The sequence below is a fragment of the Loxodonta africana genome, chromosome 6 (genome assembly GCF_030014295.1).
Source record: "Loxodonta africana isolate mLoxAfr1 chromosome 6, mLoxAfr1.hap2, whole genome shotgun sequence".
Classification (NCBI taxonomy): Eukaryota; Metazoa; Chordata; class Mammalia; order Proboscidea; family Elephantidae; genus Loxodonta; species Loxodonta africana.
In genome coordinates this window covers 72,832,940-72,860,833 of record NC_087347.1, presented here as the reverse complement: position 1 = coordinate 72,860,833, position 27,894 = coordinate 72,832,940, and the positions used below count along the sequence as shown (strand labels likewise).

Genomic DNA, 27,894 nt, shown 5'->3' with positions numbered 1-27,894 from the left:
CCCTTTCTGGTGTCTGATAGAATTTAACTGAGAAGATCGTTCCCTTGCTCTGAAACTAACAAGGTATCAGCACAGCAAAACCTTTAAGGGACTTTAGATTCAGCCACTGTACTCAAGTTCACCAGTGCCTCCCCCTTGGTCCGCTCTTTCACACTTAGCCCAAGCCCGGTGCCGTTGAGTCGATTCTGACTCATAGCGACCCTACAGGACAGAGCAGAGCTGCCCCACAGAGTTTCCAAGGAGCACCTGGCAGATTTGAACAGTGGACCCTTTGGTTAGCAGCTGTAGCACTTAACCACTACGCCACCAGGGTTTCCTTCACACTTAGAGCTTCTACAATTAACAGTTTTTACAATTACAATTAACCTTGTTAACGACCAACACTCACAAATGAATCATATAATCCTATCGGCATCTTCCCCCGCCTTCTCTTCCCCAGACCCATCAGAAAAACAGCGATCTATTCAGTGGGGATCTTCCTGTGTACCCCTCAATTTGAGTGTGAGCACACCCACAAAAGCATGTAAGCCAGCCATTTCATGTCTTTATTCCCCCTCATCCCCTCCTCGTTTTAGACAGCCAACATTTAAATTGCCCATCCCCATCAAATCAGTGCTCTGAGGAGAAAAACATGTTTCTTGGTCTCGAAGAATCTTCTGTTCAAGTTGGAACTTTTGAGCATCTGCATCCATATACCAAGTCTAGTCCACAGCAAGCCATCAAATTGCAGCAATCTACACTAGCTCACAGTGTCAAACATCTTTCTCTTCATTTGGTCGCATTCTGACCAGCTCATTCCTAGCCATTCAAGCTAGGTCAATGGGCTCCGCCCATAAACTAATGAGTCCACACAACTCTCTGCACTTCTGACCAGCCAACCGTTCCTCTTACTCACTCATCCCTAGCATGTGCGGGCTAAGCCAACGGGTGCTAATGGAACATGTCAAATTCAACCCATTTCTTCCTTGCTGAACTTCCCCCACTTCCACTCATGAGTGGACCCAGGTGGCCACCTGAGGTAAGCATACTAGGTAGGCTGCCTACTCATCAGCTCCCTTTAACTTCTAGAAGGAGGTTCTGATGGGCACTTACTTTTCCTGCCTTGATGCATCCAAGGGCAAACCCCTAGCTCTAAATTAAAAAAAAAAAAAAACAGTCACTTTTTTCTCCTGCAGGTCCTTCCTTCAAATGCAAATCTCCTGACTCCCAAAGTGTTTGGGTGAGGCTACTGCATCCAAACTAACAGCCTGCTGCTTCTTTCTGGCAAATACTTCGCAGCTAGCAAATTAAAAAGGCGCACATTTTTTTACATAAAAATACTGTACACATTTACCTAATTTCTGCAGCAGGAATGTCAGAATACAGTTTAATATGGTATTAAATGAATCTCTGAACACTGTACTAAAAACCTCCAAAGTCTAGTGTTTAAGGTCTTGTATCTACTTTTGAAGTTTTTCTGCCTTCTTCCCATCTCTGGTGATATCAACACTCCCCATCCCCCACCTGCCAGGCTACCACACAGATCACCCCTTCTGTGATCCTCAATTACGGTGTCACCTTAGGTGTACCATGATTTTCAGTGGTTTGGCAGCAGTAGTATGATAATATGATCATGATGATCAGATTTTGATATAATGTGATCACCTCCATGATGGAATCTGCTGTAAGTGGCCAAACAGGGAGTTTCGGGCGGGGGGGGGGGGGGGGGTGGGGGGGGCCTGCATCCAATATAGGCAGACTTTCTGGCAAAGCTGGTAGCTTTTGCTCGCTCTGGATCCTGCAGCTGGTTCCTGTTCGTCTTACCTCTGGTTCTTGGGACTTGAGCTAACAGCTTACCCAAGGTCTTGTCTGCAGACCTTGGGATTTACAGGTCTTCACAGACTGTCAGCCAGAGCCTTGCTATATGACTTGCCGATCTTGGGTTTGCTAGTCCCTGTGGATATGTGAATCAGGAATCTCCATCCCAACCCATGAATTTGGCCAGCCTCTGCAACTGCATGAGCCGTTTCCTTCATATAAATCTCTGTATATACACTGTGCTGGTTCTGCTTCTCTAGAGAATCCAGCCTGAGACATCTTCTAATGGACATCTTCCATGTCAATTTTAAACCTGAAAATTAGCAAGGATTGCTAAAACTGTATATATAAAAAAACTATATGTAAAAACTGCATAAATAGGTCTGAAGAACAGATTTGAGGCTTCTCCCATTGTTGTTAGGTGCCAAGGAGTTGGTTCCGACTCATAATGACCCTATACAAAATGGATCGAAACCATGCCCAGTCCTGTGCCATCCTCACAATCATTATTATGTTTGAGCCCATTGTTGCAACCACTGTGTCAATCTATCTTGTTGAGGGTCTTCCTCTTTTTCACTGACCCTCTACTCTACACCAAGCATTATGTCCTTCTCCAGGGACTGGTCCCTCCTGATAACGTGTCCAACATACGTGAGACAAAGTCTTGCCATCCTCGGTGCTACAGAGCATTCTGGCTGTACTTCTTCCAAGACAGATTAGTTCATTCTTCTGGCATCCATGGTATATTCAATATTCTTCACCAACACCATAATTCAAAAGTGTCAGTTCTTCCTATTTCGTTGTCCAGCTTTCAGGTGCATATAAGGTGATTTAAAATACCATGGCTTGGGTCAGTCGCACCTTAGTCCACAAAGTAACATTCTTGATTTTTAACACTTTAAAAGGTCTTTTGCAGCAGACTTGCCCAGTGCAATATGTCTTTCATTTCTTGGCTGCTGCTTCCATGGGCATTGATTGTGGATCCAAGTAGAATGAAATCCTCAACAACTTCAATCTTCTCCATTTATCATGATGTTGCTTAGCGGTTCAGTTGTGAGGGTTTTTGTTTTCTTTATGACGAGGTATAATCCATACTAAAAGCTGCAGTATGATCTTCATCAATAAGTGCTTCCAATCCTCTTTACTTTCAGCAAGGTTGTGGCATCTGCGTATCACAGGCTGTTAAAGAGGCTCCCTCCAATTCAGATGCCATGTTCTTCTTCATATAGTCCAGCTCCTCTGATTACTTCCTCAGCATACATATTAAGTAAGTTTAGTGAAAGGATTCAACCTTGACGCACATCTTTCCTAAACCACACAGTAACCTGCTGTTCTTTTCAAATGACTACCCCTTAGTCTATGTACAGGTTTTGCATGTGCACAATTAAGTGTTCTACAATTCCCCTTCTTTGCAATGTTATTCATAATTTGTTAGGATCCACACAGTCGAATGCCTTTGCATAGTTCATAAAACAGAGGTAAAGAGCTTTCTAGTATTCTCTGCTTTCAGCCAAGATCCATGTGACGTCAGCAATGATATATATCCCTCATCCCATGCCCTCTTCTGAATCCAGCTTGAACTTCTGGCCGTTCCCTGTCTTTATACTGCTGCAACCGTTTTTGAATTATCTTCTGCAAAATTTTACTCGTGTGTGATATTAAGGATTATAAAAATGGCTCGAGGGCACTGTCTGAGCTCCTCCAACCCCACAGGGAGAACCAAGATCAACAGTCCAAGGCTGATTCTTATGAGGCGGAGTCAGGCATGCCTCCTCTCTCCCTTATCGCTACCAGTTCTGATGCTAACTGGCCCTCCCACAGCACACTCTACTGGGTTCGATAATTCATTGCAATGGCCACACAGAATTCACGGACCATACTCACAATTATGGGGTTTATTAGGGAAGTAACAGTTACAATTCAGGCTCAAGAACACTCAGGATACAGTTCTTCAATCAGGATAGCCTCTTCCCAGCTGTGCTCGCAGGCACACGACACTCTGGCCCTCAGTCTCTGTCCAGAGGCACTCAGCTTTCTCTCTCTGTGGGCTAAGAAGCCCACTGCGCCATCTCCTGCCGCCAGGTCTCTCCTGTTGGTCAGTCCTTCTTTGGTGGTGGTGGGCTCTTCCTCCCTGCTCTGGAATTGGCTCTCTTTTAACGTAAAACTGGCCAATCCTCTTGGTAGGCCACAATTACCCTATCATATAATCACCTGGGTGGGAGTTACAAGCCCATGGCTAGAAAGGCCACACAAAAGTAATTAATGGCACCACAATGATATTGTTTGATAAATTCCATTCTGTTGCATCACCTTTCTTTGCAATGGGCACAAATATGGATCTCAAAAAGAAATAAAGAAAAAGATGGCCACAGTGGCTATATCTGTGTTCCAGCATAGCGGCTCTCGAAGAGTTTCCTTTCAGAGAGGAGCCTCAAAGGACACTATAGGTGTCGTTGGAGAACAGAAACATATGAGGTACCAAGGTCTCATATAAATCAGAGCAATCTCATTAGGATTCGTTTTATACAATGGGGTTCTCCACCTAAGATTTCATTTAAGGAAATGGTTCTCCTGTAAGAGTGAAATAAGAGTGATGTCACTGCCACTGCTGCTATGGCTAGACAAAATAACCGTTTGCATTTTTCCTGGTTATTTAAAAAGACTCCCTTTTAAACAAAAAGATTCCCTTTCCTCAATTCTGTGTTCGAAAGGATTTATTTTTTCCTAAGGATTAATCACTTTCTGTAGACTGTCAAAAATCTTAATTTGAGTTGATACCACCGGAAACAGGAAACACTGCCCTGAATGATCCAGGAATCACACCTGTATACAGCTCTGAACAGCAAGTTTCATTTTTTTCTATTTTTCCTGTCTGTTGCCTAATCTTTTTGCATATTATCTATGTAAGAGAATACTTAGCCCATTTGTGGGCTGGCTATTTTGAAAAACATAAACCAAAAAAGATGAATCTTGGCAGTTTTAAATTGTACATTTGAACTGTACATTTCTCTTTTGTCCTCACATTTCAATGTACTCAATTCAAGCATTTACTGAGCACCTACCAAGACAAAAATTATAATGTAACGCAGTAAGGACTAGTGAGATTGTGCTATAGTAATAATCCCAAAATCTCAATGGCTTAACATACACACTAATTTCTAACTAGTGTTTACATATCCATTTTAGATTGGTAGGAGGATCTCATCAGTCCCTCAGGAAACTAGGCTCCACTTGACACATGCTTGCAAGACCACCTTGCCAAGGAAGGTAAAATGGAATGTGGTGAATCACATTCTGCTCTTAAGCCCACAATGTATTGGCCACAATATGTCACGTGCCGTGCCTAACTTCAAAAATGACGGAAAAGTGTAATCTTGTCCTGTACTTGGAAGAAGAAAAGTGGACTACTTACAAAGAATCGTAAGTCATCCTTCTGGTCAAATATTCAATTTACTCTTCTTCCCATGTGCAGAATACACCTCTTCTCTTCTTGCTGAAAATAACCCAAAAATCCCATCTAGTTACAGCATCAAGCTGAAGGACCAAGATCTATGGGTGATGTTGTCCAGACATGGTCCCTTCCATCCAGAGACTTATTTACTAAAAAGAAAAGTTGTCTACCTCGCTTCACACACAAAACAACACAACGGTAAAACAAGGTAGGTACAATCATTATTAAAAAAAAAAAAAAGACTCCTGTTCGGAAAAGAGGAAGAATGGGAAACGTAACAGTCACTGGTTCACAGCAATTCGTGAACCTAGCTGAACAGATAGTGCAAGGGCCCTCTCTCCTGGGGTTGGGGAATGCTCTGACTGCTCCTTGACAGAAGTTCCTCAAGTACAATATTCTCTGTCTCTTGGCTCTGCCCTGAGTTTTTCCTTAACTGTTCTCTTCCACCACAAGGGAAGCAGACATCAGAGAAGAAGTCCTCCTCAGCTGAGGAGCATTCTAAGCCAATTTGTTAAAAAAAAAAAAAAAAAAAAAGGTGGGTGGGCAGGGAAGGGGAGGACAAGATCATTAAGGCTTAAGTGGTTACATTTTTGTCAGGCTTTGTGCCATGCTTGTGGTTTCTTTGGCTATACTACTCCCTGAAAAATTTGGGGCTCTGTTAGATTCTAGCCAGTTTCAAGTTCATGTCTAGAACCACAAATTTTTGTAGATATGCTTCTTAACCAAAAAGCCAAACCCGTTGCCATCGAGTCAATTCCGACTCATAACGACCCTATAGGACAGAGTAGAACTGCTTCACAGAGTTTCCAAGGAGTGCCTGGTGGATTAGAACTGCCAACCTTTTGGTTAATAGCCGTAGCTCTTAACCACTATGCCACTAGGGTTCCATAAATAATGCAGTACTGATAATATCTAGACCTGATAGGCAATCATGTAGATGCTTTTCTGAGGAAAATTAATAAGTAGGACAAAACTGAAAATCAACCAACAAAGTAACCCAAATCAAAACCATCTGCACAATCCAAACCAAACTTTCCAATGCCAGACATCAGGGAAAAGAGACACTTGTTTCCCTATTGCCCAAAAAATATATTTCCCACTAATATTTTATAATTCTAGAAAATAACAAAATGACAGAACATTCTCATGTTTTTCTGCAAGCTTTATTTATGCTAACAGGGTAGCTAATTAACTTGTAGCCCCCTCAAAACTATTTCCAAAAAAAATTCATTTTTATAATTCTCTTGGCTCAGTTTATCTATTCCAATCCTCTCTATCACACTCAATCCTTCCAGTTTTTTGTCCTGAGATCCAGTCCTATATCTGTAAAAAAAAAAAAAAAAATTGCCATCAAGTTTGATTCCGATTCATAGCAACCCTACAGGTCAGAGTAAAACTGCCCCACAGGCTTTCCAAGAAGCACCTGGTGGATTTGAACTGCTGACCTTTTGGTTAGCAGCTGTAGCTCTTAACCACTGCTCCACCAGGGTTTCCGTATCTATACTACCAACAGTCATTTCAACACTGCACCACAAATTCAATCAATTAAAACGAGAATCGCTTTACCTTCCCACCAGCTGTTTCCCCTCGCAACTCTGCCAACTATATGACCTTGCTTAAAACAATGGACTCGTCTTTTATCCCCGAAGGCCAATCACCAAAACCTGTAAATTCAGCCTTTGCAATTTCTGGCATTCCTCCTTAATACCTTGATTACTTTATCCCTGTATAACTGAAGTGGCCTATCTTCTTTTGTAATAATTTTCTCCCCATTCCAACCTATCACTGAAGTATGTCTTCCATAGTATTGATTTATACTCATGTTATTCCTTTGTTCAAAAAACTTCCAAGGGTTCCTAAAGTCAAGTAATAATAAAATTTTCACCAATAGTATTCACCTCTCCACACTCCCTCACCATACTTACCGAAATGCATTCTATTAGCCACTACTGCCAAACAGCCCAAGTTCTATTTAAGCTATTACAGCCATTTCCTAAAATGTTTCTCACAATTATCCAATGAAATACTAATCTCTACAGATGTATGATCTAAAAAAGGAAAAAAAAAAAAAAAAGATGCTTTCTTTTCTTAAACAGAGGTTTATTTTCCATAGGATTTCTCAGAAACTTTAATATGCTCATGAGTATTTTTATAACTTATTTAATAATACTTATTAAGATCTAAGAGAGCCCTGGTGGTACAGTGGTTAAGCACCCAGCTACTAACCTAAAGGTTGGTGGTTTGAACCCACCGGTTGATCTGCGGGAGAAAGATGTGGCAGTCTGCTTCTGTAAAGATTTACAGCCTTGGTCTGACAACAGAGGGTCCCGGCCAGAGCAAGAGAAAAATGTAGGACAAAATTCTAACTCACACACACACACAAAAAAAGACCAGACGTACTGGTCTGACAGACTGGAGAAACCCCAAGAGTACCCTTTTAAAACTCAGTACTGAAGTCACTCCTGAGCATTACCCTTCAGCCAAAGACTAGACAGGCCCCTAAAACAAACAAGTAATACACGTAGCTCAACCATGTATACAAGACTAAACAGGCACAACAACCCAGGGGCAAGGCCGAGAAGGCAGGAGTGGACAGGAAAGCTGGACGAATGCAAACGGGGAACCCAAGGTCAACAAGGGGAGAATGTTGACATGTCGTGGGGTTGGCAACCAATGTCACAAAACAGTACGTATACTGTTTAATAAGAAACTAATTTGCTCTGTAAACCTTCATCTAAAGCACAATAAAAAACTAAACAAAACAAAGATTTACAGCCTTGAAAACCCTATAGGGCAGTTCTATTCTGTCGTGTAGGGTTGCTATGAGTCGGAATCGAATCAATGGCAAGAGATCTGGTATTAATATCTGACAAACCATTTTGGGGGAGAAATGCTGGGCTAATAAACTATCTTCTGAACAGGCTGTCTCTCTCATATTGCTTTCCCTCGTTAAGAAAACATCTTCCCCTCATCTCCCTACCTATCCAAATCCTGATCCTCCCTTCAAATTTTCCCTCCTCTAACAAGTGGCCTCATACGACTGGAGTCCTCTTTGATCTCTCACTCCTCTGAACTTCTACACAACTATTTGTATCATGCAATTTAGGAACTTGTTACACTGATTCATACTGACATCTATCCATTGATTTATATTGTCGATTTTTGCTTATGTCTGCTTTAAATGTTTGAACAAATTTGTAACATCCTTGAGAATATGGACATGTACACACTTCTCCAGAAACCCTGGTGGCATAGTGGTTAAGTGCTACGGCTGCTAACCAAAAAGGTAAGCAGTTCAAATCTGCCAGGCATTCCTTGGAAACCCTATGGGGCAGTCTACTCTGCCCTATAGGGTTGCTATGAGCCAGAATCGACTCGACGGCAGCGGGGTTTACATACTTCTCCTGCAGATCACAAGTAACATTTATTTGACTAAATACAGTTCATCCCAGGAAACTTGTTCACCTCTTCTCTAAAGTTTTTGAGCTCTTACTATCCCTTTGCTCAAACAAAGGTACCAAAATAAGCATGAAGAGCATTTATAAAAACAAAGAATTATCTAGCTTTCCCCTTCATACACAAAAAAACCAAGAATTCTAGGACACGGGACAGCATCAGCCAGATACCAGCCTAGGTAAAGAACTCTCAATAACAAAACAAAGCTAAAAAACATAAAATATGGAAAACACAGACGTCAATCTGTAAATGATGACAATGTCAAAACAGTAAAAGGGGGAATAAATGGTATAGGTATAGAACTTTCAAACGGAGAGGAAGTCAAGGTGCTATCAAGTAATAAAAAACTGGTTCAACCTTAGGATGGGTAAATTTCAAGGTAACCACAAAAAAAAAGTTAACAAACTCATAAAAAAAAGAAGAAAATCACGGACTCAGTAAACACAAAATCTGTGATAATGAAAGAAACGGGGGGAAAAAAAATCCACAAACAAAAGGAAATCAGCACAGGAAAGAAAGAGAAACAAGGAAAACATCATCACCACACACAAAAAATAGGTACAACAATATGACGGCAATAAGCTCATCAATAATCACACCAAATATAAATGGCCTAAATGCACCTGTAAAGAGACAAAGTCGCAGAATGGATTAAAAAAAATATATATATATGACCCATCAATATGCTGTCTTCAAGAGTCACAGCTTAGACACGAAGACATAAATAAAAATCAAACATTAAAAAAAATATCAACTAAAAATACACTAATCTCAGATAAAATAGACTGTGAGGCAAAAATTAACCATAAAAGACAAGGAAGGACATTATATAATGATTAAAGGGATAATCCACAAGAAGACGTAATGTTAATAAACATCCACACGCCCAACAAAAGGGCTCCAAAATATATAAAACAAGCTTTAACAGCAATGAAAAGAGAAATACAGTTCCACAGTGAGAGTAAGGAGACTTCAACACACCACTCTCGGTAAAGGACGGAATATCTAGAAAGAAATTCAACAATGATACAGAAGATCTAAAGGCCACAGTCAATCAACTTGATCTCACAGACATTCATAGAACACATCACCAAACAGCAGCAAAGTATACATTCTTTTCCAACACACATGGAACATTCTCCAGAATAGACTACCTTTAAGGCTACAAAGCAACCCCCAATAAAATCCAAAACATCAAAATAATATAAAGCATCTTCTCTGATCACAATGCCATAAAAGCAGAAATCAGTAACAGGAAGAGCAAGGAAAAAAAATCAAATACATGGAAATTGAATAACACCTTGCTTAAAAACAACCAATAAATAGATCAAAGAGGTTATAATAAAAAAATTCCTAAAATCAAATGACAATGAAAACATATCACACCAAAACCTTTGAGATACAACAAAGACAGTGTTAAGAGGTCAATTTATAGCAATAGATGCACACATCAAAAAAGGCACAAAATCAAAACACTGGCTATACAACTCAAACAAATAGAAAGAGAATAGCAAAAGAAGCCACAGCCACCAGAAGAAAGGAAATAATAAAGACCAAAGCAGAAATAAATGAAATAGAGAAACAATGGAAACAATCAACAAAACCAACAGTTGGTTCTTTGAAAGGATCAACAAGTAGTAGACAAACCATCTGCCAAAATGACAAAACAAAAACAAGAGAGGATGCAAACAGCCCAAATAAGAAACGAAATGGAGGACACTGCAACAGATCTAACTGAAATAAAAAGGATCATAATGGAGTACTATGAAAAACTATACTCTAACAAATTTTAAAACTTAGAGGAAATGCACAAATTTCTAGAAACATGCTACCTACCCAAACTAACACAAACTGAAACAGAAAATCTGAACAGACCCATAAGAAGGGAAGAGATAATTAAAAAAAAAAAAAAAAAAAAAAAAATCCCAACAACAACAAAAAAGCCCTGGCCCAGACAGTTTCACTGGAGAATCCTACCAAACATTGAGAGAAAAGGTCACACCAAACCAAAACCAAACCCACTGCTGTGGAGTCAATTCCAACTCATAGCAACCCTACAGAATAGAACAGAACTGCCCCATAGAGTTTCCAAGGAGCGCCTGGTGAATTCGAACTGCCGACCTCTTGGTGAGCAGCTGTAGCACTTAACTACTATGCCACCAGGGTTTCCGCCAATACTACTCAAACTATTTCAGAGATAAGAAAAGAAGAAATACCCCTGAATTCATGCTATGAAGCCAGCATAAGCCTGATACCAAAGGCAGACAAAGACCACAAAAAAAGAAAATTACATACCAATATCTCTCATGAATATCAATGCAAAAATTCTCAACAAAATTCAGCATCGTATCAAAAAAATAACACACCATGACCAGGTGGGATTCACAGCAGGTATGCAAGGACAGTTCAACATTAGAAAACCAATCAACATAATCCATCACATAAACAAAACAGAATAAAAAAACCATATGACCATCTCAATTGATGCAGAAAAGGCATTTAATAAGGTCCAATGTGCACTTCTGATAAAAACCAACAAAATAGAAATTACAGGGAAATTTCCTTAACATATAAAGAACATCTATACAAAATCAACAGCCAACACCATTCTCAACAGAGAAAGGCTGAAAGCATTCCCCTTGAAAACGGGAACAAGACAAAGACGCCCTTTATTACCACTCCTATTTAACATTGTGCTGGAAGTCATAGCTAAAGCAGTAAGGCAGGAAAAGGAAATAAAGGGTATCCAAGTTGGAAAGGAAGAAGCAAAACTATATTCACAGATGAGACAATACCATACACAGAGAACCCCAAAGATTCCATAAGAAAACTACAGGAACTAATACATTCAGCAGAGTAGCAAGATACAAGATCAACATACAAAAATCAGTTAGATTCCCCTACACTAACAAAGACAACTCTGAGAGGGAAATGAGGAGAACAATACCATTTACAACAGCTCCCCGAAAGATAAAATACTTAGCAATAAACGTTATCTAGGGGTGTAGAAAACATACAAAGAAAACTACAGAACACTGCTGCAAGAAACCAAAAGAGACCTACATAAATGGAAAAACATACCATGTTCTTGGACAGGAAGACTTAACACTGTGAAAATGTCAATACTACCCAAAGCAATCTACAAATACAATGCAATCCTGACCCACATTCTAACAACATTCTTTAATGAGACGGTAAAACTAATCATCAACTTCATATGGAAAGGAAAGAGGCCCCATACAAGTAAAGCATTTTTAAAGAACAAGGTAGAAAGGTAGGAGGCCTCACACTTTCCGATCTCAGAACCTGCTATACCGCCACAGTGGTCAAAACAGCCTTGTACTGGTACAACGACATACATAGAACAATGAAACAGATTTGGGAACCCAGAAGTAAATCCATCTACCTATGCACAGCTGATCTTTGACAAAGCGTTGAAGTCCATTAAACAGGGAAGAGAAAGTTTCTTTAACAAATGCTGCTGGCAAAACTAGATATTCACCTGGAAAAAACGAAACAGGATCCGTATCTTATACCATACACAAAAACTAACTCAAAATGGATCAAAGACCTAAACATAAAACCTAAAATGATAAAGATCACGGAAGAAAAACTAGGGACAATGTTAGGAGACCTAATACATGGCATAAATATAATACAAACCATAACTAACAATGTTGAAATACCCTAAGAGAAACCAGAGAACTAGGCACACCTAAAAATTAAACACTTATGCTCATCCAAAGACTTCACCAAAAGAGAACCTACGGACTGGGAAAAAAATTTTGGCTACAACATATCCAACAAGGGACTAACCTCTAAAATCTATAGAATACTTCAACACCTCAACCACAAAAAAACAAATAATCCAATTTAAAAATGGGCAAAGGATATGAACATACACTTCACCAAAGATGACATTTTGGCGGCTAACAGGCAAACGAGGAAATGCTCGAGATCATTCACCATTAGAGAAATGCAAATCAAAACTACAACGAGATACCATTTCATGCTCACATTACCAGCACGAATTAAAGTAACATGTTGGAGAAGTTGCAGGGTGACTGAAATTCTTAATGCACTGCGGTGGAAATGTAGAATTGTACAACCACTGTTTTAGTCATCTAGTGCTGCTGTAACAGAAATACAAGCGGATGGCTTCAACAAAGAGTTTATTTCCTCACAGTAAAGTTGGCTAGAAGTCCAAATTCAGGGCATCAGCTCCAGGGGAAGGCTTTGTCTCTCTGTCAGCTCTGGACAAAAGTCTTTGCCATCAGTCTCCCCTTGGTCTGGGAACATCTCAGCGCAGGAACCTCAGGTCCAAAGGACATGTTATGCTCCCAGCGCTGCTTTCTTGGTAGTATGAGGTCTCTCTGCTCACTTCTCTTTTATATCTCAAAGAGACTGGCTTAAGACACTATCTAATCTTGTATATGTCATCAATATAACTGCCACTAATCCATCTTATTACATGGTAGCCATCTTATTACATGGTAGTGATAGGATTTACAACACACAGGGAAATCATATCAGATGATAAAATGGTAGACAATCACACAATCAAACAAGGGAATCATGACCCACCCAAGCTGACAAATATTTTGAGGGGACACAATTCAATCCATGACAGCCACTATGGAAAACAATATGGCGCATCCTTAAAAAGCTAGAAGCAGAAATACCATACAATCCAGCCATTTCACTCCCAGGAAATACCCTAGGGAAATAAAAGCCGTCACACAAACAGACATATGCACACCCATGTTCACTGCAGCATTATTCAAAATAACAAAAACACGGAAGTGACCTACGTGCCCATCAACAGATGAACAGATAAACAAATTATGGTACATACACACAACAGAATAGTACAGAACAATTAAAAACAATGCTGAACCCACGAAACAATCTCACAACACGGATGAACCTGGAGGGCATTATGCTGAGTGAAATAAGTCAACCACAAAAGGACAAATATTGCGTGAAACTATTATTGTAAAACTCATGAAAAGGTTTACACACAGAAACAATCTTTTTGGTTACGATGGGAGGAATCACTTATCAGATAGCAGACAAGCGTTAATTTTGGGGAAAGCAAAGACAACACCTGATATAGGGGAAGTCAGTACAAATTGACCAAGGCAGTCATAGAAGCTTCCTAGACACATCCAAACACCTTGAGCAACTGAGTTACTGAAGCTGAGGGCTGGGGACCACAGTCTCGAGGGACATCTAGGTCAAATTGGCATAGCACAGTTTATAAAGAAAATGTTCTACATTCTACTTTGGTGAGTAGCGCCTGGGATCTTAAAAGGCTGTGAGCAGCCGTCTAAGATACATCTATTGGTTTCATCCTGTCTGGAACAAGGGAGAACGTAAAAAAAAAAAAAAATCAAAGACACAGGAAAGTATTAGTTCAAAGGACTAATGGAACACATTAACCACAGCCTCCACCAGCCTGAGCCCAGAACTAGATGGTGCTCGTCTATCACCACTCACTGCTCTTACAGGGATCACAACAGAGGGTCCCATACAGAGCAGGAAAAATACAGAACAAAATTCTAATTCACAAAAAAAGGCCAGACTCACTGGTCTGACAGAGACTGCAGGAACCCCCAGAACTATGGCTCCTGACCCACTGCTAACTGAGAACTAGACCCACTCCTGAAGTCTACCTTTCAGCCAAAGATTAGACAGGCCTATGAAACAAACAATAACACACATGAGGAACACGGTTCTTAATTCAATCTCTTAATTCAATCGGGTAATGGACACAGGGAACCCGGGGAGTAAAGGGAACGGGAGAGAGTGCTAACATATTGCAGGGATTGCAACCAGTGTCACAATACAATTTATATATAATGTTTTGAATGAGAAACTCTAGTTTGTACTGTAAACTTTCACCTAAAGCAGATTAAAATTAAAAAATAAAAGAAAAACCAAGAACACTCCACAGTTTAGTATGACTGGCTAGCCCCTGAAATTTATCAACTAGCATTTTTATAGTAGAGGAAATAAAGCAGGGAAACAGCCTCAATTGTCAAAATCCATCTTCGAAGTTTTAATAGAGCCATAAAATCTTCTTGCCACTTATAGAACAAGTATTCACACCCAGTCTAAGCTATTATTATGAACAAGGCTCACTAGCCCCACCCTCCCCAGGAATTTTTATCATAATAAAGGTTCAATCCTACATCCATGTTAAATTTCTTTAAAAATAAGATTTTAATAATCCAAGATTTCCATTACTTGGTATCACAGATTGAATTGTGTCGCTCCCTCCCCCCACCAAAATGTCTGTCAACTTTGCTAGGCCATAATTCCCAGTATTGTGTCCACCATTTTGTCATCTGATGTGATTTTCCTGTGTTGTAAATCCTATCTCTACGATGTTGTGAGGTAGGATTAGTGGCAGTTATGTTAAAGAGCCAGGACTCAATCTACAAAATCGGACTGTGTCTTAGGCCAATCTCTTTCGAGATATGAAAGAGAGAAGTGAGCAGCGAGACAGGCAGGGGGACCTCATATACCACCGAAAAAACATTGCTGGGGTTCCTGCGCAGAGAAACTCCTAAACCAGGGGAATACTGACAAGGACCTTCCTCCAGGGCCAACAGAGAGAGAAAGCCTTCCCCTGGAGCTGGTGCCCTGAATTCAGACTTCTAGCCTCCTAGAGAGTAAGTTTCTCTTTGTTGAAGCCATTCACTTGTGGTATTTCTGTTACAGCAGCACTAGATAACTAAGACACTCGGTAACATTTTAGACTTTTTATTACAGAAAATCACAAACATGCAAAAGTAGAACAGCATAACAAACCTCAGTGTACCCATCACTCGGCTTCAACAATCAACTCTGAGCCAACTGTTTTCATCTACACACTATGCTGCCTCCATATATTTTGAAACAAGCTCCAGATATAACATTTTAACCACGAATATTTTATTTAACACTAAAGAACATTTTCCAATCTCATTATGTTATTTTTAGAATATGTACATGAAATCTATAGTGTTGTAAAAAAATATTTGGGGGGAGATAACTGAATTCTTCTATATTCCCTCGTATACAAGCAGGACAATCTAAAATTCTTTTTTCCTTCTTAGGTTTTCCCCACAGGTTTTTAGGTTGGTTTCTGAAACACAATTCTAATTGTCAAGGTTTTTAAAAGGCTACATATTTAACACAATTACACAATTAGTGGTGTGAAATAAACAGATACCTAACGTCTCACCTATCAGAACAAAGTTAGTTACTTTGAAAGCAAATAGGTAAAATTTACACAAATCAATGTGTATTCTGCATCTATTACTGATATCATTTATTCATCCATTCTCCAAAAGAAAAGCACAGAGATAGATGAATAAGAAATAATGGCTGCATTCCAAAAGGAGACAAGTTAACTCTAACAGAAAACAAAAGAAACACGTGCTATTACACATGCAGTAATTTAAAGGATGCAGGAATGAGGAAAGGCTGGGATGAGGCAGTCTCTGAGCTAGGTCTTGAAGATGTCAGCAAGAAGGTTACTCTTCTACCCTTCTCTGTTCCAAAAGTTCAATGTTAGCATACCATTTACTACATTATATCAAAATCATCTACTTGTCTGTCTAATCCAATGGTTCACAATGGGGAAGTGGGGTGGGGTGCTGGTAGGGATGTTTGCCCTTCAGGGACATCTGGCAATGTCTGAAGCCATTTTCTGTAATGACTGGTCTCTTGGTCTGTGTGTATGATACTTGTTATCTAGTAAGCAGAAGCCAGGGATGCTGCTAAACATCATACAATGCAGAGGACTGCCCTCGACAACAAGGTATCATCAGACCCAAAACGTCAATAGTATGGAGGTTGAAAAATCCTGCTCTAACCTGTTAGATTATGAGCAACTTGAGCGCAAGAAGTATCATACTCATCTTTGTACCTCCAGCATCTGGCACACAATAGGAGTTCTACATATATTTGGACACTCAAAAGACCAATTTTAAGGCAATGAAAAAGTCAGGAGAGTTTTTAAAAAGGGAGTACAAATCAGTGTTTAGAGAAGGTGACTGATACAAAGGATATACTGGAACTTCCAGTATCTCCCAAAATTAAAAATGCAAATATTCTTTTTAAAAAAATGTATATATTCTCTAACACAGGAATTTTGCTTCTAGGTCTATATGCTTCAAATACACACACTTGCTCTGGGGCGGGGGGGGGGATACATGTGTATAAGGAAATTCACTGCAGCATTATTAGAAGTGATAAAAGACTGAAAACAAATGCTCATTGACAACGGTCCTACTGAGTTAACTGCAAGACATCTGTTCCATAGATTACTGTTGTGTTCAACAGATTACTCTGCCACTCCTAAGAACAATGTAGCTCTGTACTTGTAATACCAAGAAATTCAACATAAAGTGGGCAGCCTCACTCTACCTGATTTTAGAACCTATTATGCTGCCACAGTAGTCAAAACAGCCTGGTACTGGTACAACGGATACACAGACCAATGGAAAAGAATTGAGAATCCAGGCATAAATCCATCCACGTATGAGCAGCTGACACTTGACAAAGGCCCCAAATCAGTTAAATGGGGAAAAGGCAGTCTCTTTTAACACATGGTGCTGGCATAACTGGATATCCACCTGCAAAAAAAAAATGAAACAAGACCCATACCTCACACCACACACAAAAACTGACTCAAAATGGATCAAAAACCTAAATATAAAATCTAAAATGATAAAGATCATGGAAGAAAAAAAATAGGGACAACGTTAGGAACCCTAATACATGGCATAAACAGTATACAAAACATTACTAACAATGTACAAACACCAGAAGAGAAACTAGATAACTGGGAGCTCCAAAAAAATCAAACACCTATGATCATCTAAAGACTTCACCAAGAGTAAAAAGATTACCTACAGACTGGGAAAAAGTTTTTAGCTGTGACATTTCCGATCAGTGTCTCATCTCTGAAATCTATATAACACTGCAAAAACTCAACAACAAAAAGACAAATAACCCAATGAAAAATGGGCAAAGGATACAAACATGCACTTTGCTAAAGATGACATTCAGGTAGCTAACAGATACACAAGGAAATGCTCAGGATCATGAGCCATTAGAGAAATGCAAATCAAAACTACAATGAGATTCCATCTCACTCCAACAAGGCTGACATTAATCCAAAAAACACAAAATAATAAATGCTGGAGAGGAAGAACAAGACGGTGCCCGGCCATAACAGATGACTGCGCTGACAGGGAACACAACAGAGAACCCCAGAGGGAGCAGGAGAGCAGGAGGATGCAGACCCCAAATTCTCATAAAAAGACCAGACTTAATGGTCTGACTGACACTGAAAGGACCCTGGTGATCATGGCCCCCAGACCTTCTGTCGGCCCACAACAGGAACCATCTCCGAAGCCAGCTTGTCAGACATGGATTGGACTGGACAATGGGTTGGAGAGGGATGCTGGTGAGGTGTGAGCTACCTGGTTCGGGTGGACACTTGAGACAATGTTGGCACCTCCTGCCTGGAGGGGATATGCAAGGGCAGAGGGGCTTAAAAGCTGGCAAAATGGTCATGAAAAGAGAAAGTGGAAGGAGGGAGCGGGCTGTCTCATGGTGGGGGGAGTTAATTGGGAGTATGTAGCAAGTTGTGTATGGGTTTCTGTGTGAGAGACTGACTTGATCTGTAAACTTTCACTTAAAGCACAATACAAAGTATTTATTAAAAAAAAAAAGATGGATTTAAGACACACACACACAAAAAGAAAATGCTGGAGAGGCTATAGAGAGACTGAAACACTTATACAGTGCTGGTAAAAAAAAGAAAAAAAATTTTTTTTTAATGGTACAATCACTTTGGAAATCAATTTGGTGCTTCCTTAAAAAGCTAGAAGTAGAACTACCACACGATCCAGCAATCCCACTCCTTGGGATATATCCTAGAGAAATAAGAGCCTTTACACGAACAGATACATGCACACCCATGTTCACTGCAGCACTGTTTACAATAGCAAAAAGATGGAAGCAACCAAGGTGCCCATCAACAGATGAACAGATAAATTATGGTATACTGACATAATGGAATACTATGCATCGATAAAGAACAATGATGAATCTGTGAAACATTTCACGACATGGAGGAATCTGGAAGGCCTTATGCTGAGTGAAATTAGTCAGCTGCAAAGGAGAAATACTGTATGAGACTACTATTTTAAGAACTCAAGCAACAGTTTTAATGGAGAGGAAAATGTTCTTTGATGGTTACGAGAGTGGGGAGGCAGGGAGGGAGTGAAGTATTCACTAGTTAGATAGTAGACAAGAACTAACTTAGGTGAAGGGAAAGACAACACACAATACAGGAGAGGTCAGCACAACTGGACTAAACCAAAAGCAGTTTCCTGAATAAACTGAATGCTCCAAATGCCAGCATAGCAGGGGCGCGGGCTTGGGGACCATGGTTTCAGGGGACATTTAGGTCAACTGGCATAACAAAATCTATTAAGAAAACATTCTGCATCCCACTTTGTAGAGTGGCATTTGGGGTCTTAAACGCTAGCAAGTGGCCGTCTAAGATGCATCAATTGGTCTCAACCCACCTGGAACAAAGGAAAATGGAGAACACCAAAGACACAAGGTAATTATGCGTCCAAGAGACAGAAAGGGCCACATAAACCAGAGACTACATCAGCCCAAGACCAAAAGAACTAGATGGCGCCCAGCTACAATCGATGACTGCCCTGACAGTGAACACAACAGAGAACCCCTGAATGAGCAGGAGAGCAGTGGGATAAAAAAACAAAATGCAGACCTCAAATTCTTATAAAAAGACCAGACTTAATAGTCTGACTGAGACTAGAAGGACCCTGGAGGTCATGGTCCCCAGGCCTTCTGTTAGCCCAAGACAGGAACCATTCCCAAAGCCAACTCTTCAGACAGGGATTGGACTGGACTTTGGGATAGAAAATGATATTGGTGAAAAGTGAGCTTCTTGGATCAAGTAGACACATGAGACTGTGTGGGCAGCTCCTGTCAGGAGGGGAGATGAGAAGGCAGGGGGGGTCAGAAGCTGGCTGAATGGACATGAAAACAGAGGGTGGAGAGGAGGGTGCTATCTCATTAGGTGGAGAGCAACTAGGAGTGTATAGCAAGGTGTATATAAATTTTTGTGTGAGAGACTGGCTTGATTTGTAAACTTTCACTTAATGCACAATAAAATTAAAAGAAAAAAAAGAAAAGAAATTCAACGAAGTTTTAAAATGCCAAAGCATGGCCATAGCATAGGACAATTTCAGGGAATAGGGGAGAATATGTAGATATGGTAGTGTTTGTAAACACATCCTTCCTTCCAGAGATATTCTATACAGAGACGAACCGGTGGATTAAGATGAAGGAAAAGAGACTTAACTTTTTAGATTATCCTTTTACACCTTCTGAATTTGTGCCTTGTGCCAGGTATTACCTATTCAGACAATAAATCTTAAATGCACGGGAAAGAGGAAAGACTTACAGGCACAGACACAGACTAGATGCTGTAACAATACCCCAGGAGACCAGTAAGAGCCAGACTAACAAAACGAAATGGAGAGGAAAAAGAGAACGCAGGAATATGACAGAGAACCAAAGGACCTGACACTTTTACCAATGAACAGAGAAGTTAATCCTGAACCTATATCCAAGCAGCTAAAAGTAATGAGGAAAAACACCACTATGTATTTAAGTGGGCACCCAGTACTGTCCTGTAATTCTACGTTTCACCAGTAATTTCACTGTCCAACTGAGATAACTATTTCATACCTCCTCTCCTTCTCCTCAAATTTCTAACATCTGCCCCCCCAACCCATCTAAGCTGTTATGACAAAAGGAAATTAGAAACAATCTGACAAGAAACATCTTATTTTCTTACCAACATATCTGCATCTGTACATCTCTACCCTATTTCCTTCCCCCATTATTACATATGTTATCCCCACACCTACCTGTGGCCAACCACCATACCTGTGGTCCTGAATTTCATCTTGCTTGCCTTCTTAACAACCTTCTATTACACTCTCTTCTTCTGCATCATTAATTTCTCAATCTTCACTGAAACTTTCCCAGAAAAATCCTCCCTTGACCTTAAGTCCACCTCCAGCTACATGTCTTATTTCCACATTCCTCCTCTTTTCAGAAAAACATTTAAAAATATTTGTCTGTAATTAGCGTCACTACTTCCTCTTCCCTCATTCTCCTTTTAAGCCTTTCTACTGATGCTTTCTTTCCTACCACTCCCTCCACAGAAAGCTCTTGTAAAGGGTCACCAACAACCACTATCTTGCCAAATCCAATATCCTCGTTCTCTCCCATCTTATGGAACCCTCTCCACAATATCTGTCATTAACCAGTTAAGCATTCTCTCTTCCTCAAGTAGTTTATTCATTTGGCTTCCAGGATATCACTCTCTCCTGGAAGCTCCTCCTGTTTCCTTTGTTGGCTCCTCTAACTTCTCACCCTTTAAATACTGGGAATGCCCTAGGACTCAATTTTTAAGACTTTCTCAATTTTAGTTATTTTACATTTCAGTCTTTAAAAGTCCCATTTGGTTGTTTTTCAAATCTGTTATGCCACTTTTGCTATACACCTAACTCCTCACTTATCGACCATCTCATTATTCGACATTTCACATTTACAGAATAGTAAAAAAATCTACTGACTATTTTGCACATTAACTAGGCAGCAGCTTTGGTGCATCCTCTCCCTCAAGCAGGGTTTCCAAGTGGCCTCCAGGAAGCTGCGTCCTGCTGCCCCGTGCCCTCCTGCCAGTGGGTGTGCGTGTGGCTGGCCTCCTCCACGGCCACAGCCTCCAGGTGTAGCACAGGTAACACTGATTCAAGTGCCTGTTCTAAGTTTCCAGCTCCTATGCAGTCTGAGGCCCTGCAATTCAAAACTGCTGAGGTGGGAAGGAAGGAAACAGGCACCTGAGAGGGTGTCTCAAAGAAATGCAGCAAATTTAATAACATCCCAAAGTGAGCAGAACTGGGCCTGAAGCTTCCACCTCAGCAGGCCAGATGCGCAGGCAGGCTCCCAGAGCCCTTGAAGGCTCACCAAGCCCAGAGGGCAGAGCAGGCTACTCACAGCAGATCTCATCCATGGGGGTGATCACATTATCAAATCTCAATGGGGAATTGACTATGAACTCAGGGCTTGTAGGGGTGGGAGGGGAGCCCTGGAAGCAGCTCTGTGGAAGAGGCTCTGATCCATCACAGGAGGAAGGTGAAGTGGGTAAACCACAGGCCCTTTAGGCACACAGCCCTGCTTTCTTCAGCTTTGTCTCCTCTACACCTCCTTCTCCTCAGAGAAATAATCCAAAAGTGGACTTGTCACAGTAAACCTTCATTATTTATTATTTCTATGATTATGTTTTCTAAATTAAAAAAAAAAAAATCAGACAAAAGGATGGGCTGAAAACAAGAAGAAAAGACCCATTTCACATAAGGCCAGTTTCTGTATAACAACCTGATCTTTGGAATCTAACCTGATCTTTGGAACCTATACCCAGGATAAGTGAGGAGTGGGTATAGTTTCCAGCACTCCTGTCAAACATTTTCAAGCTTGCCTTTTATCTCCTTGACCACAGTAAACATAGCTGTTTTAGTCTGTTTGATAATTCTACAATCTGGAGTTTCAATGGGACCACTGTCTGTTGTTTCTGCTGGTTCTCACTCAAAATGTCTTGTCTCTTTATGCCTGGTCATCTTTGACTGTTTGCTACACACCACACTTGAAAAATCTGGAGAAATAATTTGAGGCCCTGGATGATGTCATTTTCCAACTTCTTCATCAGCACCTATATTCTTTCCCTACTAAATTAGTAATTCTCAAACCAGCTGCACTACGAATCACTTGGTAACTTCTAAAATACATCTTTCTTAGGCCTCATGGAGAGAAATTAAATTAGAAGGAGGGTGAGCACAAGTTATCAGCATTTCTTAAGGTTCCCTGAGGATTTTTACCATGCAGCCAAAGGCTGAAAAGATATGATCTGAATGATTTCAACTACATAGTCACATTTACATACATTAGCGACTCCCAAATTTTTATCTCCAGTCTAATCTGAAATCCAGATTTTGATGGTATCTATTTACCTGAACCATCCGGCTAAATGGATAGACAGATCTAGTTGGAACTAGATGGTTCAAGTAAACATTTGGATACCTCATACCCACTACACACCCACTGCCGTCAAGTCAATTCTGACTCATAGCGACCCTACAGAGTAGAACTGCCCCACAGAGTTTCCAAGGAGCGCCTGGCGGATTCGAACTGTCGACCTCTTGGTTAGCAGCTGATGCACTTAACCACTACGCCACCAGGGTTTCCTGGATACCTCATGGGCATTTCAAATTTAACACAGCCAAAACAGAACTCTTTTCACCCTACCCCTCCTCAGGCTTTCCCTATTACTATTCTAGCCAAACTTAACTATCCTCCTTTGCCTTATTACATCAAGCCTTGCGCTTATTCTTGTTACCATCTCGCTCCACCACCCAATCTGCCATAGGGATCTGAAGTGATCTTTTAAAAACATAAAATCAAACCATGTCATTTGCTCAAAACACTCCAAAGTTTCCTATTAAACATGAAATAAAATTCAAATTCCTTACCATTAAGGGCAATATTATCTGGTCCCTGCCTATTTCCAATCTCATGTTTTCATAACCCTCATTCATTAAATTCCAGCCACCTTGACTCAGACTCTCTTCCTGGAAACACTTTTCTCTAGATCTCAATAAGGCAGGCTCCTTCTCAATGTTCAGTTCTATACCTGAATTCCATCTCCATACGAGAGATATTTCCTTACCATCCTGTCTAAGATAGCGATCCATCCTCTCTGGTTTTTCTATAGTCCTTGCTATTCCATAGCCCTGTTTTACTTTTACCACAACATTAATTATCTAAAATTACACTACTGGCTTGTCTGTCTTCTCCCCCTGGAACACAAGACTCTTAAAGAGTGGGGACTTTGTCTTTTTCACTGTGTAGCCAAAGACCCTAGAGAACATCACCTGCAATATTGCAGTATACCCTCAAATATTTGTTGAATGAATAAATAATAAATAACGGCTGACCTCTCTGGGCTACTGGGAGGATGATGATATATTCATAAAAGAACTTATAAGATTTATGGAAAAAGCCATCATGTATCAAGTACCCTCAAAAAATGAAGTTGAATACAAAAACTGTCCCCCAAAACCACTAAGTAACTTAGAGAACAAGCTATAATAAAGTTCTTCTCTTAGACTAAAAGTAACATGGCACTTTACATATATAAAAATAATGTATCAAAAAAGCATTCTATCTGACAAGGATCACAACAGAGGGTCCCAGGACAGAGCTGGAGAAAAATGCATAACAAAATTCTAACTCAAAAAGAAAAGACCAGACTTCCTGGCCTGACAGACACTGGAGAAACCCTGAGCCCATGGCTTCCAGACACCCTTTTAGCTCTGTAATGAAGTCACTCCTGAGGTTCACTCTTCAGCCACCAAAGACTGGACAGGAATGTAAAACAAAGTAAGACTAAAGGGGCACACCAGCCCAGGGGCAAGGACTAGAAGGCAGGAGGGGGCAGGAAAGCTGGTGATATGAAACCCAAGGCTGAGAACGGAGAGTGCTGACATGTTGCGGGGTTGTTAACCAATGTCATAAAACAAAATGTGTACTAAATGTTCAATGAGAAACTAGTTTTTTCTATAAATCTTTGTTTAAAGTACTATTAAAAAATAATAATAAAGAAAGCATTCTAAGAAAGATCAGATATCAGGTGATTTCCATTTTGTTGTGTCCACCCAGAATTCTAACTTTGCATTCTTATTCAAGGCTACACTGTGGGATAAATTCGATTAAGGATAAATGGAGTATACTACTTCAGAAAACAGAGAGAAAATTAATGAGAAAAACAGCCATTTTTTGAAGATGCATTTAATGAGTTGAATTAGTTGACCTAGTATTCCACCGTTTAAATCACGTAGCACAAATTAATACCGTACTGTTACTTACCAATGTTACATTAAACATGTTTGGAACTGCTAGAAAGTATCACCGTCAAGAAATTAATCCTAGACCTTTTCCATAAAATACTAAGTAGAAACAAGTGTGACCAGAAACATATATTTTAAAATGATTTTATTTTAAAAGTTACATGATGTAGACATTTTCCTAGTCATAGATATTATAATTTAAAATTCTCATTTTCTTCCACAATCTGTTACCACTGCATCAGAAGACTTGTGAATCAGTACAAACCAGACTTCAAAGTTTCTAAACTCTTTTAGAAAAAAAAAAAAAAAGTCTAGTAAGAACTTATCTGTACTAAAACTCACCATGGCCAAAGTTAAAGGCAAACGATGGGGAAAATATATGTAGTGTGTGACAAAAGATTAATATCCTTAAGGTATAAAAATGGCTAACAAATTAGCAGCGGGGAGAAAACACTCAAAGGGACAATGGACAAAAATATGAAAGGCAATTTGCCGAAGAAACATAACCAATAATCATGCAAACACATGTTCAACTTCCCTGATAATCAAATGCATAAAATTCTATTTTTAACCACTCCAAAATCTGTCTGTTTGATAAAATATTCCAATGTTGGAGAAGTATGCAAAGCCTATACTCATTCAATGCTGGGCAAAGGGCATTTTTGCATTATGTATAAAAGCCTTAAATATAGTAACACTCTCTAACTCAGTAACTCAACTTTTAGTAAGTTAATTCTGCATTAAGGGAATAATCAGGGACATGAGTGAAGATTTCTGTATAATAGAAAAAATAAAAAATAACCTAAACACCCAACAAAAGATTAGCTGAATAAATGATGAAATACCCATACCACACTTACTAATGCAACCAAGTTATAATATTGTAGAAAACCACTGATGTGGGGAAATGAAAACAATACATTGTTCAGCTAAAAAGCTGTAAAGCTGTGGTGTGTAACAGATATGCCCCTCAGTGGCGCACACAGTTCGGACTCGGCTACTAACGTAAACGTTGGCGGTTGCAACCCACCCAACAGTACCACAGAAGAAAGCCCTGAGGACCTGCAACCATTAAAATTACAGCCAGGAAAACGCTATAGCACAGTTCTACTGTGTCACACACAGGGATTTCAGGAGCCGCAATGGACTCAATGGCAACAGGTTTGCTATTTTTTAGTACAGTAGAAAACACCAATTTTCTAAAAATGCTTAGTGTATAATCCCCAGTACCGTCAAGTCAATGCACAGAAAAAAAAGACTGGAAGACTATATAGCAGAATAAATCAGTAAAACCAGTTGTGACTGAGTCAATCCGGACGCACGGCGACCCCAAATATTGCAGAGAACTGTGCTCCACAAGGTTTTCAATGACTGATTTTTTCAAAGCAGACAGCTAAACCTTCTTCCAAAGTGACTCTAGGTGGACTCAACCTCCAGCCTTTTCTTTAGTGGCCGAGTGCACTGATCATTTGCATCACCCAGGACTCCATACTGCACAAAAAGAATTTACCAGGTTTTCTGGCTGTGAGATCACTAATATATTTTTTTCCTGTTTTCTTTTTAGGGCTTTCCTGAATTTCTACATCTACTACTACTTTTTCTTTGCTACATTTCTTCTCTTTTCCTGTTTTCTAATGGATTGATAATTTTCTACCTCCTGTCCCAATTTAGGAGCCCTGGTGGCGCAGTGGTTAAGAGATTGGCTGCTAACTAAAGAGTCCTCAGTCTGAATCCACCAGCTGCTCCTTCGAAACCCTATGGGGCAGTTCTACTCTGTCCTACACGGTTGCTATGTGTCGGAACGGACTCCACGGAAATGGGTTTGCTTTTTTTGGTTTGGTCCCAATTTAGAAGCTAAAGATTAATTTTTATTTTCTCGGTAGTTACTTATATCCAAACTATCAATTTTTGTAAAACAGCTAAAACTATTTCTTATAATTATCCTAAAAATGACAAGAACCTTTACCCACAACCAATCCTTCATGAACTCCCCCGCCCATTTCGTTGTTTTCAACTGTAGATTTAATTCTATTTCAACAGATTAATAATGATTACTATGGATTAAAACACACAGACTTTAAAAAAGTACAGCTCACGATGACACTTAAAAAGAGAATCTCTGATGGTCGCTAAAACACCAATTCATCCTGAGAACAGACAGAGGAGTGAACCTCACAGTTGACCTTTGGTTATCCGTATTTCTGGATAACCAAACACCTTACGGGGAAAAGGTTTTTATAGAAGAATCGCAGCTTCGAACACAAAAAGAATAAGAGAATTAGAAAATAACCACTTTGCAACCCTTAATAATGAGTTCAATGTCAACAAGCAGAAGTTGCTAAGACTCAGGAGCACATCAAATGCAATATAGTCCTTGTTCGAATCCTAATGTAAACAAACAATTCTAAAAAACACATTTTTTAATCAATAGGGGAAAACTGAACACTGCCAGGACACTAGGTAACATTAACAGATTGATGTAAATTTGGGAAGTCTGATAAAGGTATTTTGTTTATACAAAAATCCTGAATTCATTCGAGCAGCACTTCTCAGACTTTCTGATCTCAGAATCACTTTGTTGTTGTGCTGGACTCAGAGCAACCCTATAACGACAGAGTAGAACTGCCCAATAAGGGTTCCTGGACTGAAATCTTTACAAGAATAGATCATCAAGTCTTTTCCTTCATGGAGCCACTAGGTGGGTTCAAACCGCACCTTTGGGTTAGCAGCCTAGCACTTAACCACCGTGCCAGCAGGGCTCCTCAGTATCACTTTAACTCTTAAAAACTACTAAGGACCCTCAAAGAGTTTTTGTTTTTGTCTCACACCTATTTAGAAAGACTGGGGCTGGGGCGAAGGAGCCCTAGTAACACAGCAGTTAAAGCGCTCAGCCGCCAACCAAAAGGTCAGTGGTTCAAACCCACCAGCCGCTCCGCAAAAAAAAAGACGTGCCAATCAGCTTCCATGAAGATTACCGCCTTGGAAACCTATGGGGCAGTTCTACTCTGTCCTATAGGGTCGCTGTGAGTCCAAATCGACTTGATGGCAGTGAGGTTTTCATTTGGGGCTGGGGAAGAAGAGTTGACTACAAAGCGGCCCTTCGGGGGATGTATGTGATGAATGTATGATGTATAATGAACCTCTCTGAAGGAATTTGGAGTGTGCAGGTGTGATGAA

The 27,894-nt window shown here is 40.0% G+C and overlaps 1 protein-coding gene across 9 annotated transcripts in view; it reads right to left on the bottom strand.

The window, feature by feature from the left end:
• SP3 (Sp3 transcription factor) overlaps positions 1–27,894 on the bottom strand; it is a 74,275-nt gene that overhangs the window by 24,611 nt on the left and 21,770 nt on the right. Inside the window, exons 5-6 of one of the 9 annotated variants that reach the window (XM_064286986.1) lie at positions 5,210–5,290; positions 1,752–4,368 (exon numbers count right to left, since the gene is read on the bottom strand). The exons of 5 other annotated variants lie outside the window; for them this stretch is intronic. In XM_064286986.1, coding sequence (XP_064143056.1) covers positions 5,235–5,290 — 56 coding nt within the window. In that variant the 3' untranslated portion in view covers positions 1,752–4,368; positions 5,210–5,234. Of the gene's footprint in view, positions 1–1,751; positions 4,369–5,209; positions 5,291–5,816; positions 6,572–27,894 lie in introns of those variants that run through there. 3 more of the 9 variants (XM_064286988.1, XM_064286987.1, XM_064286989.1) reach the window with 3 other exon arrangements.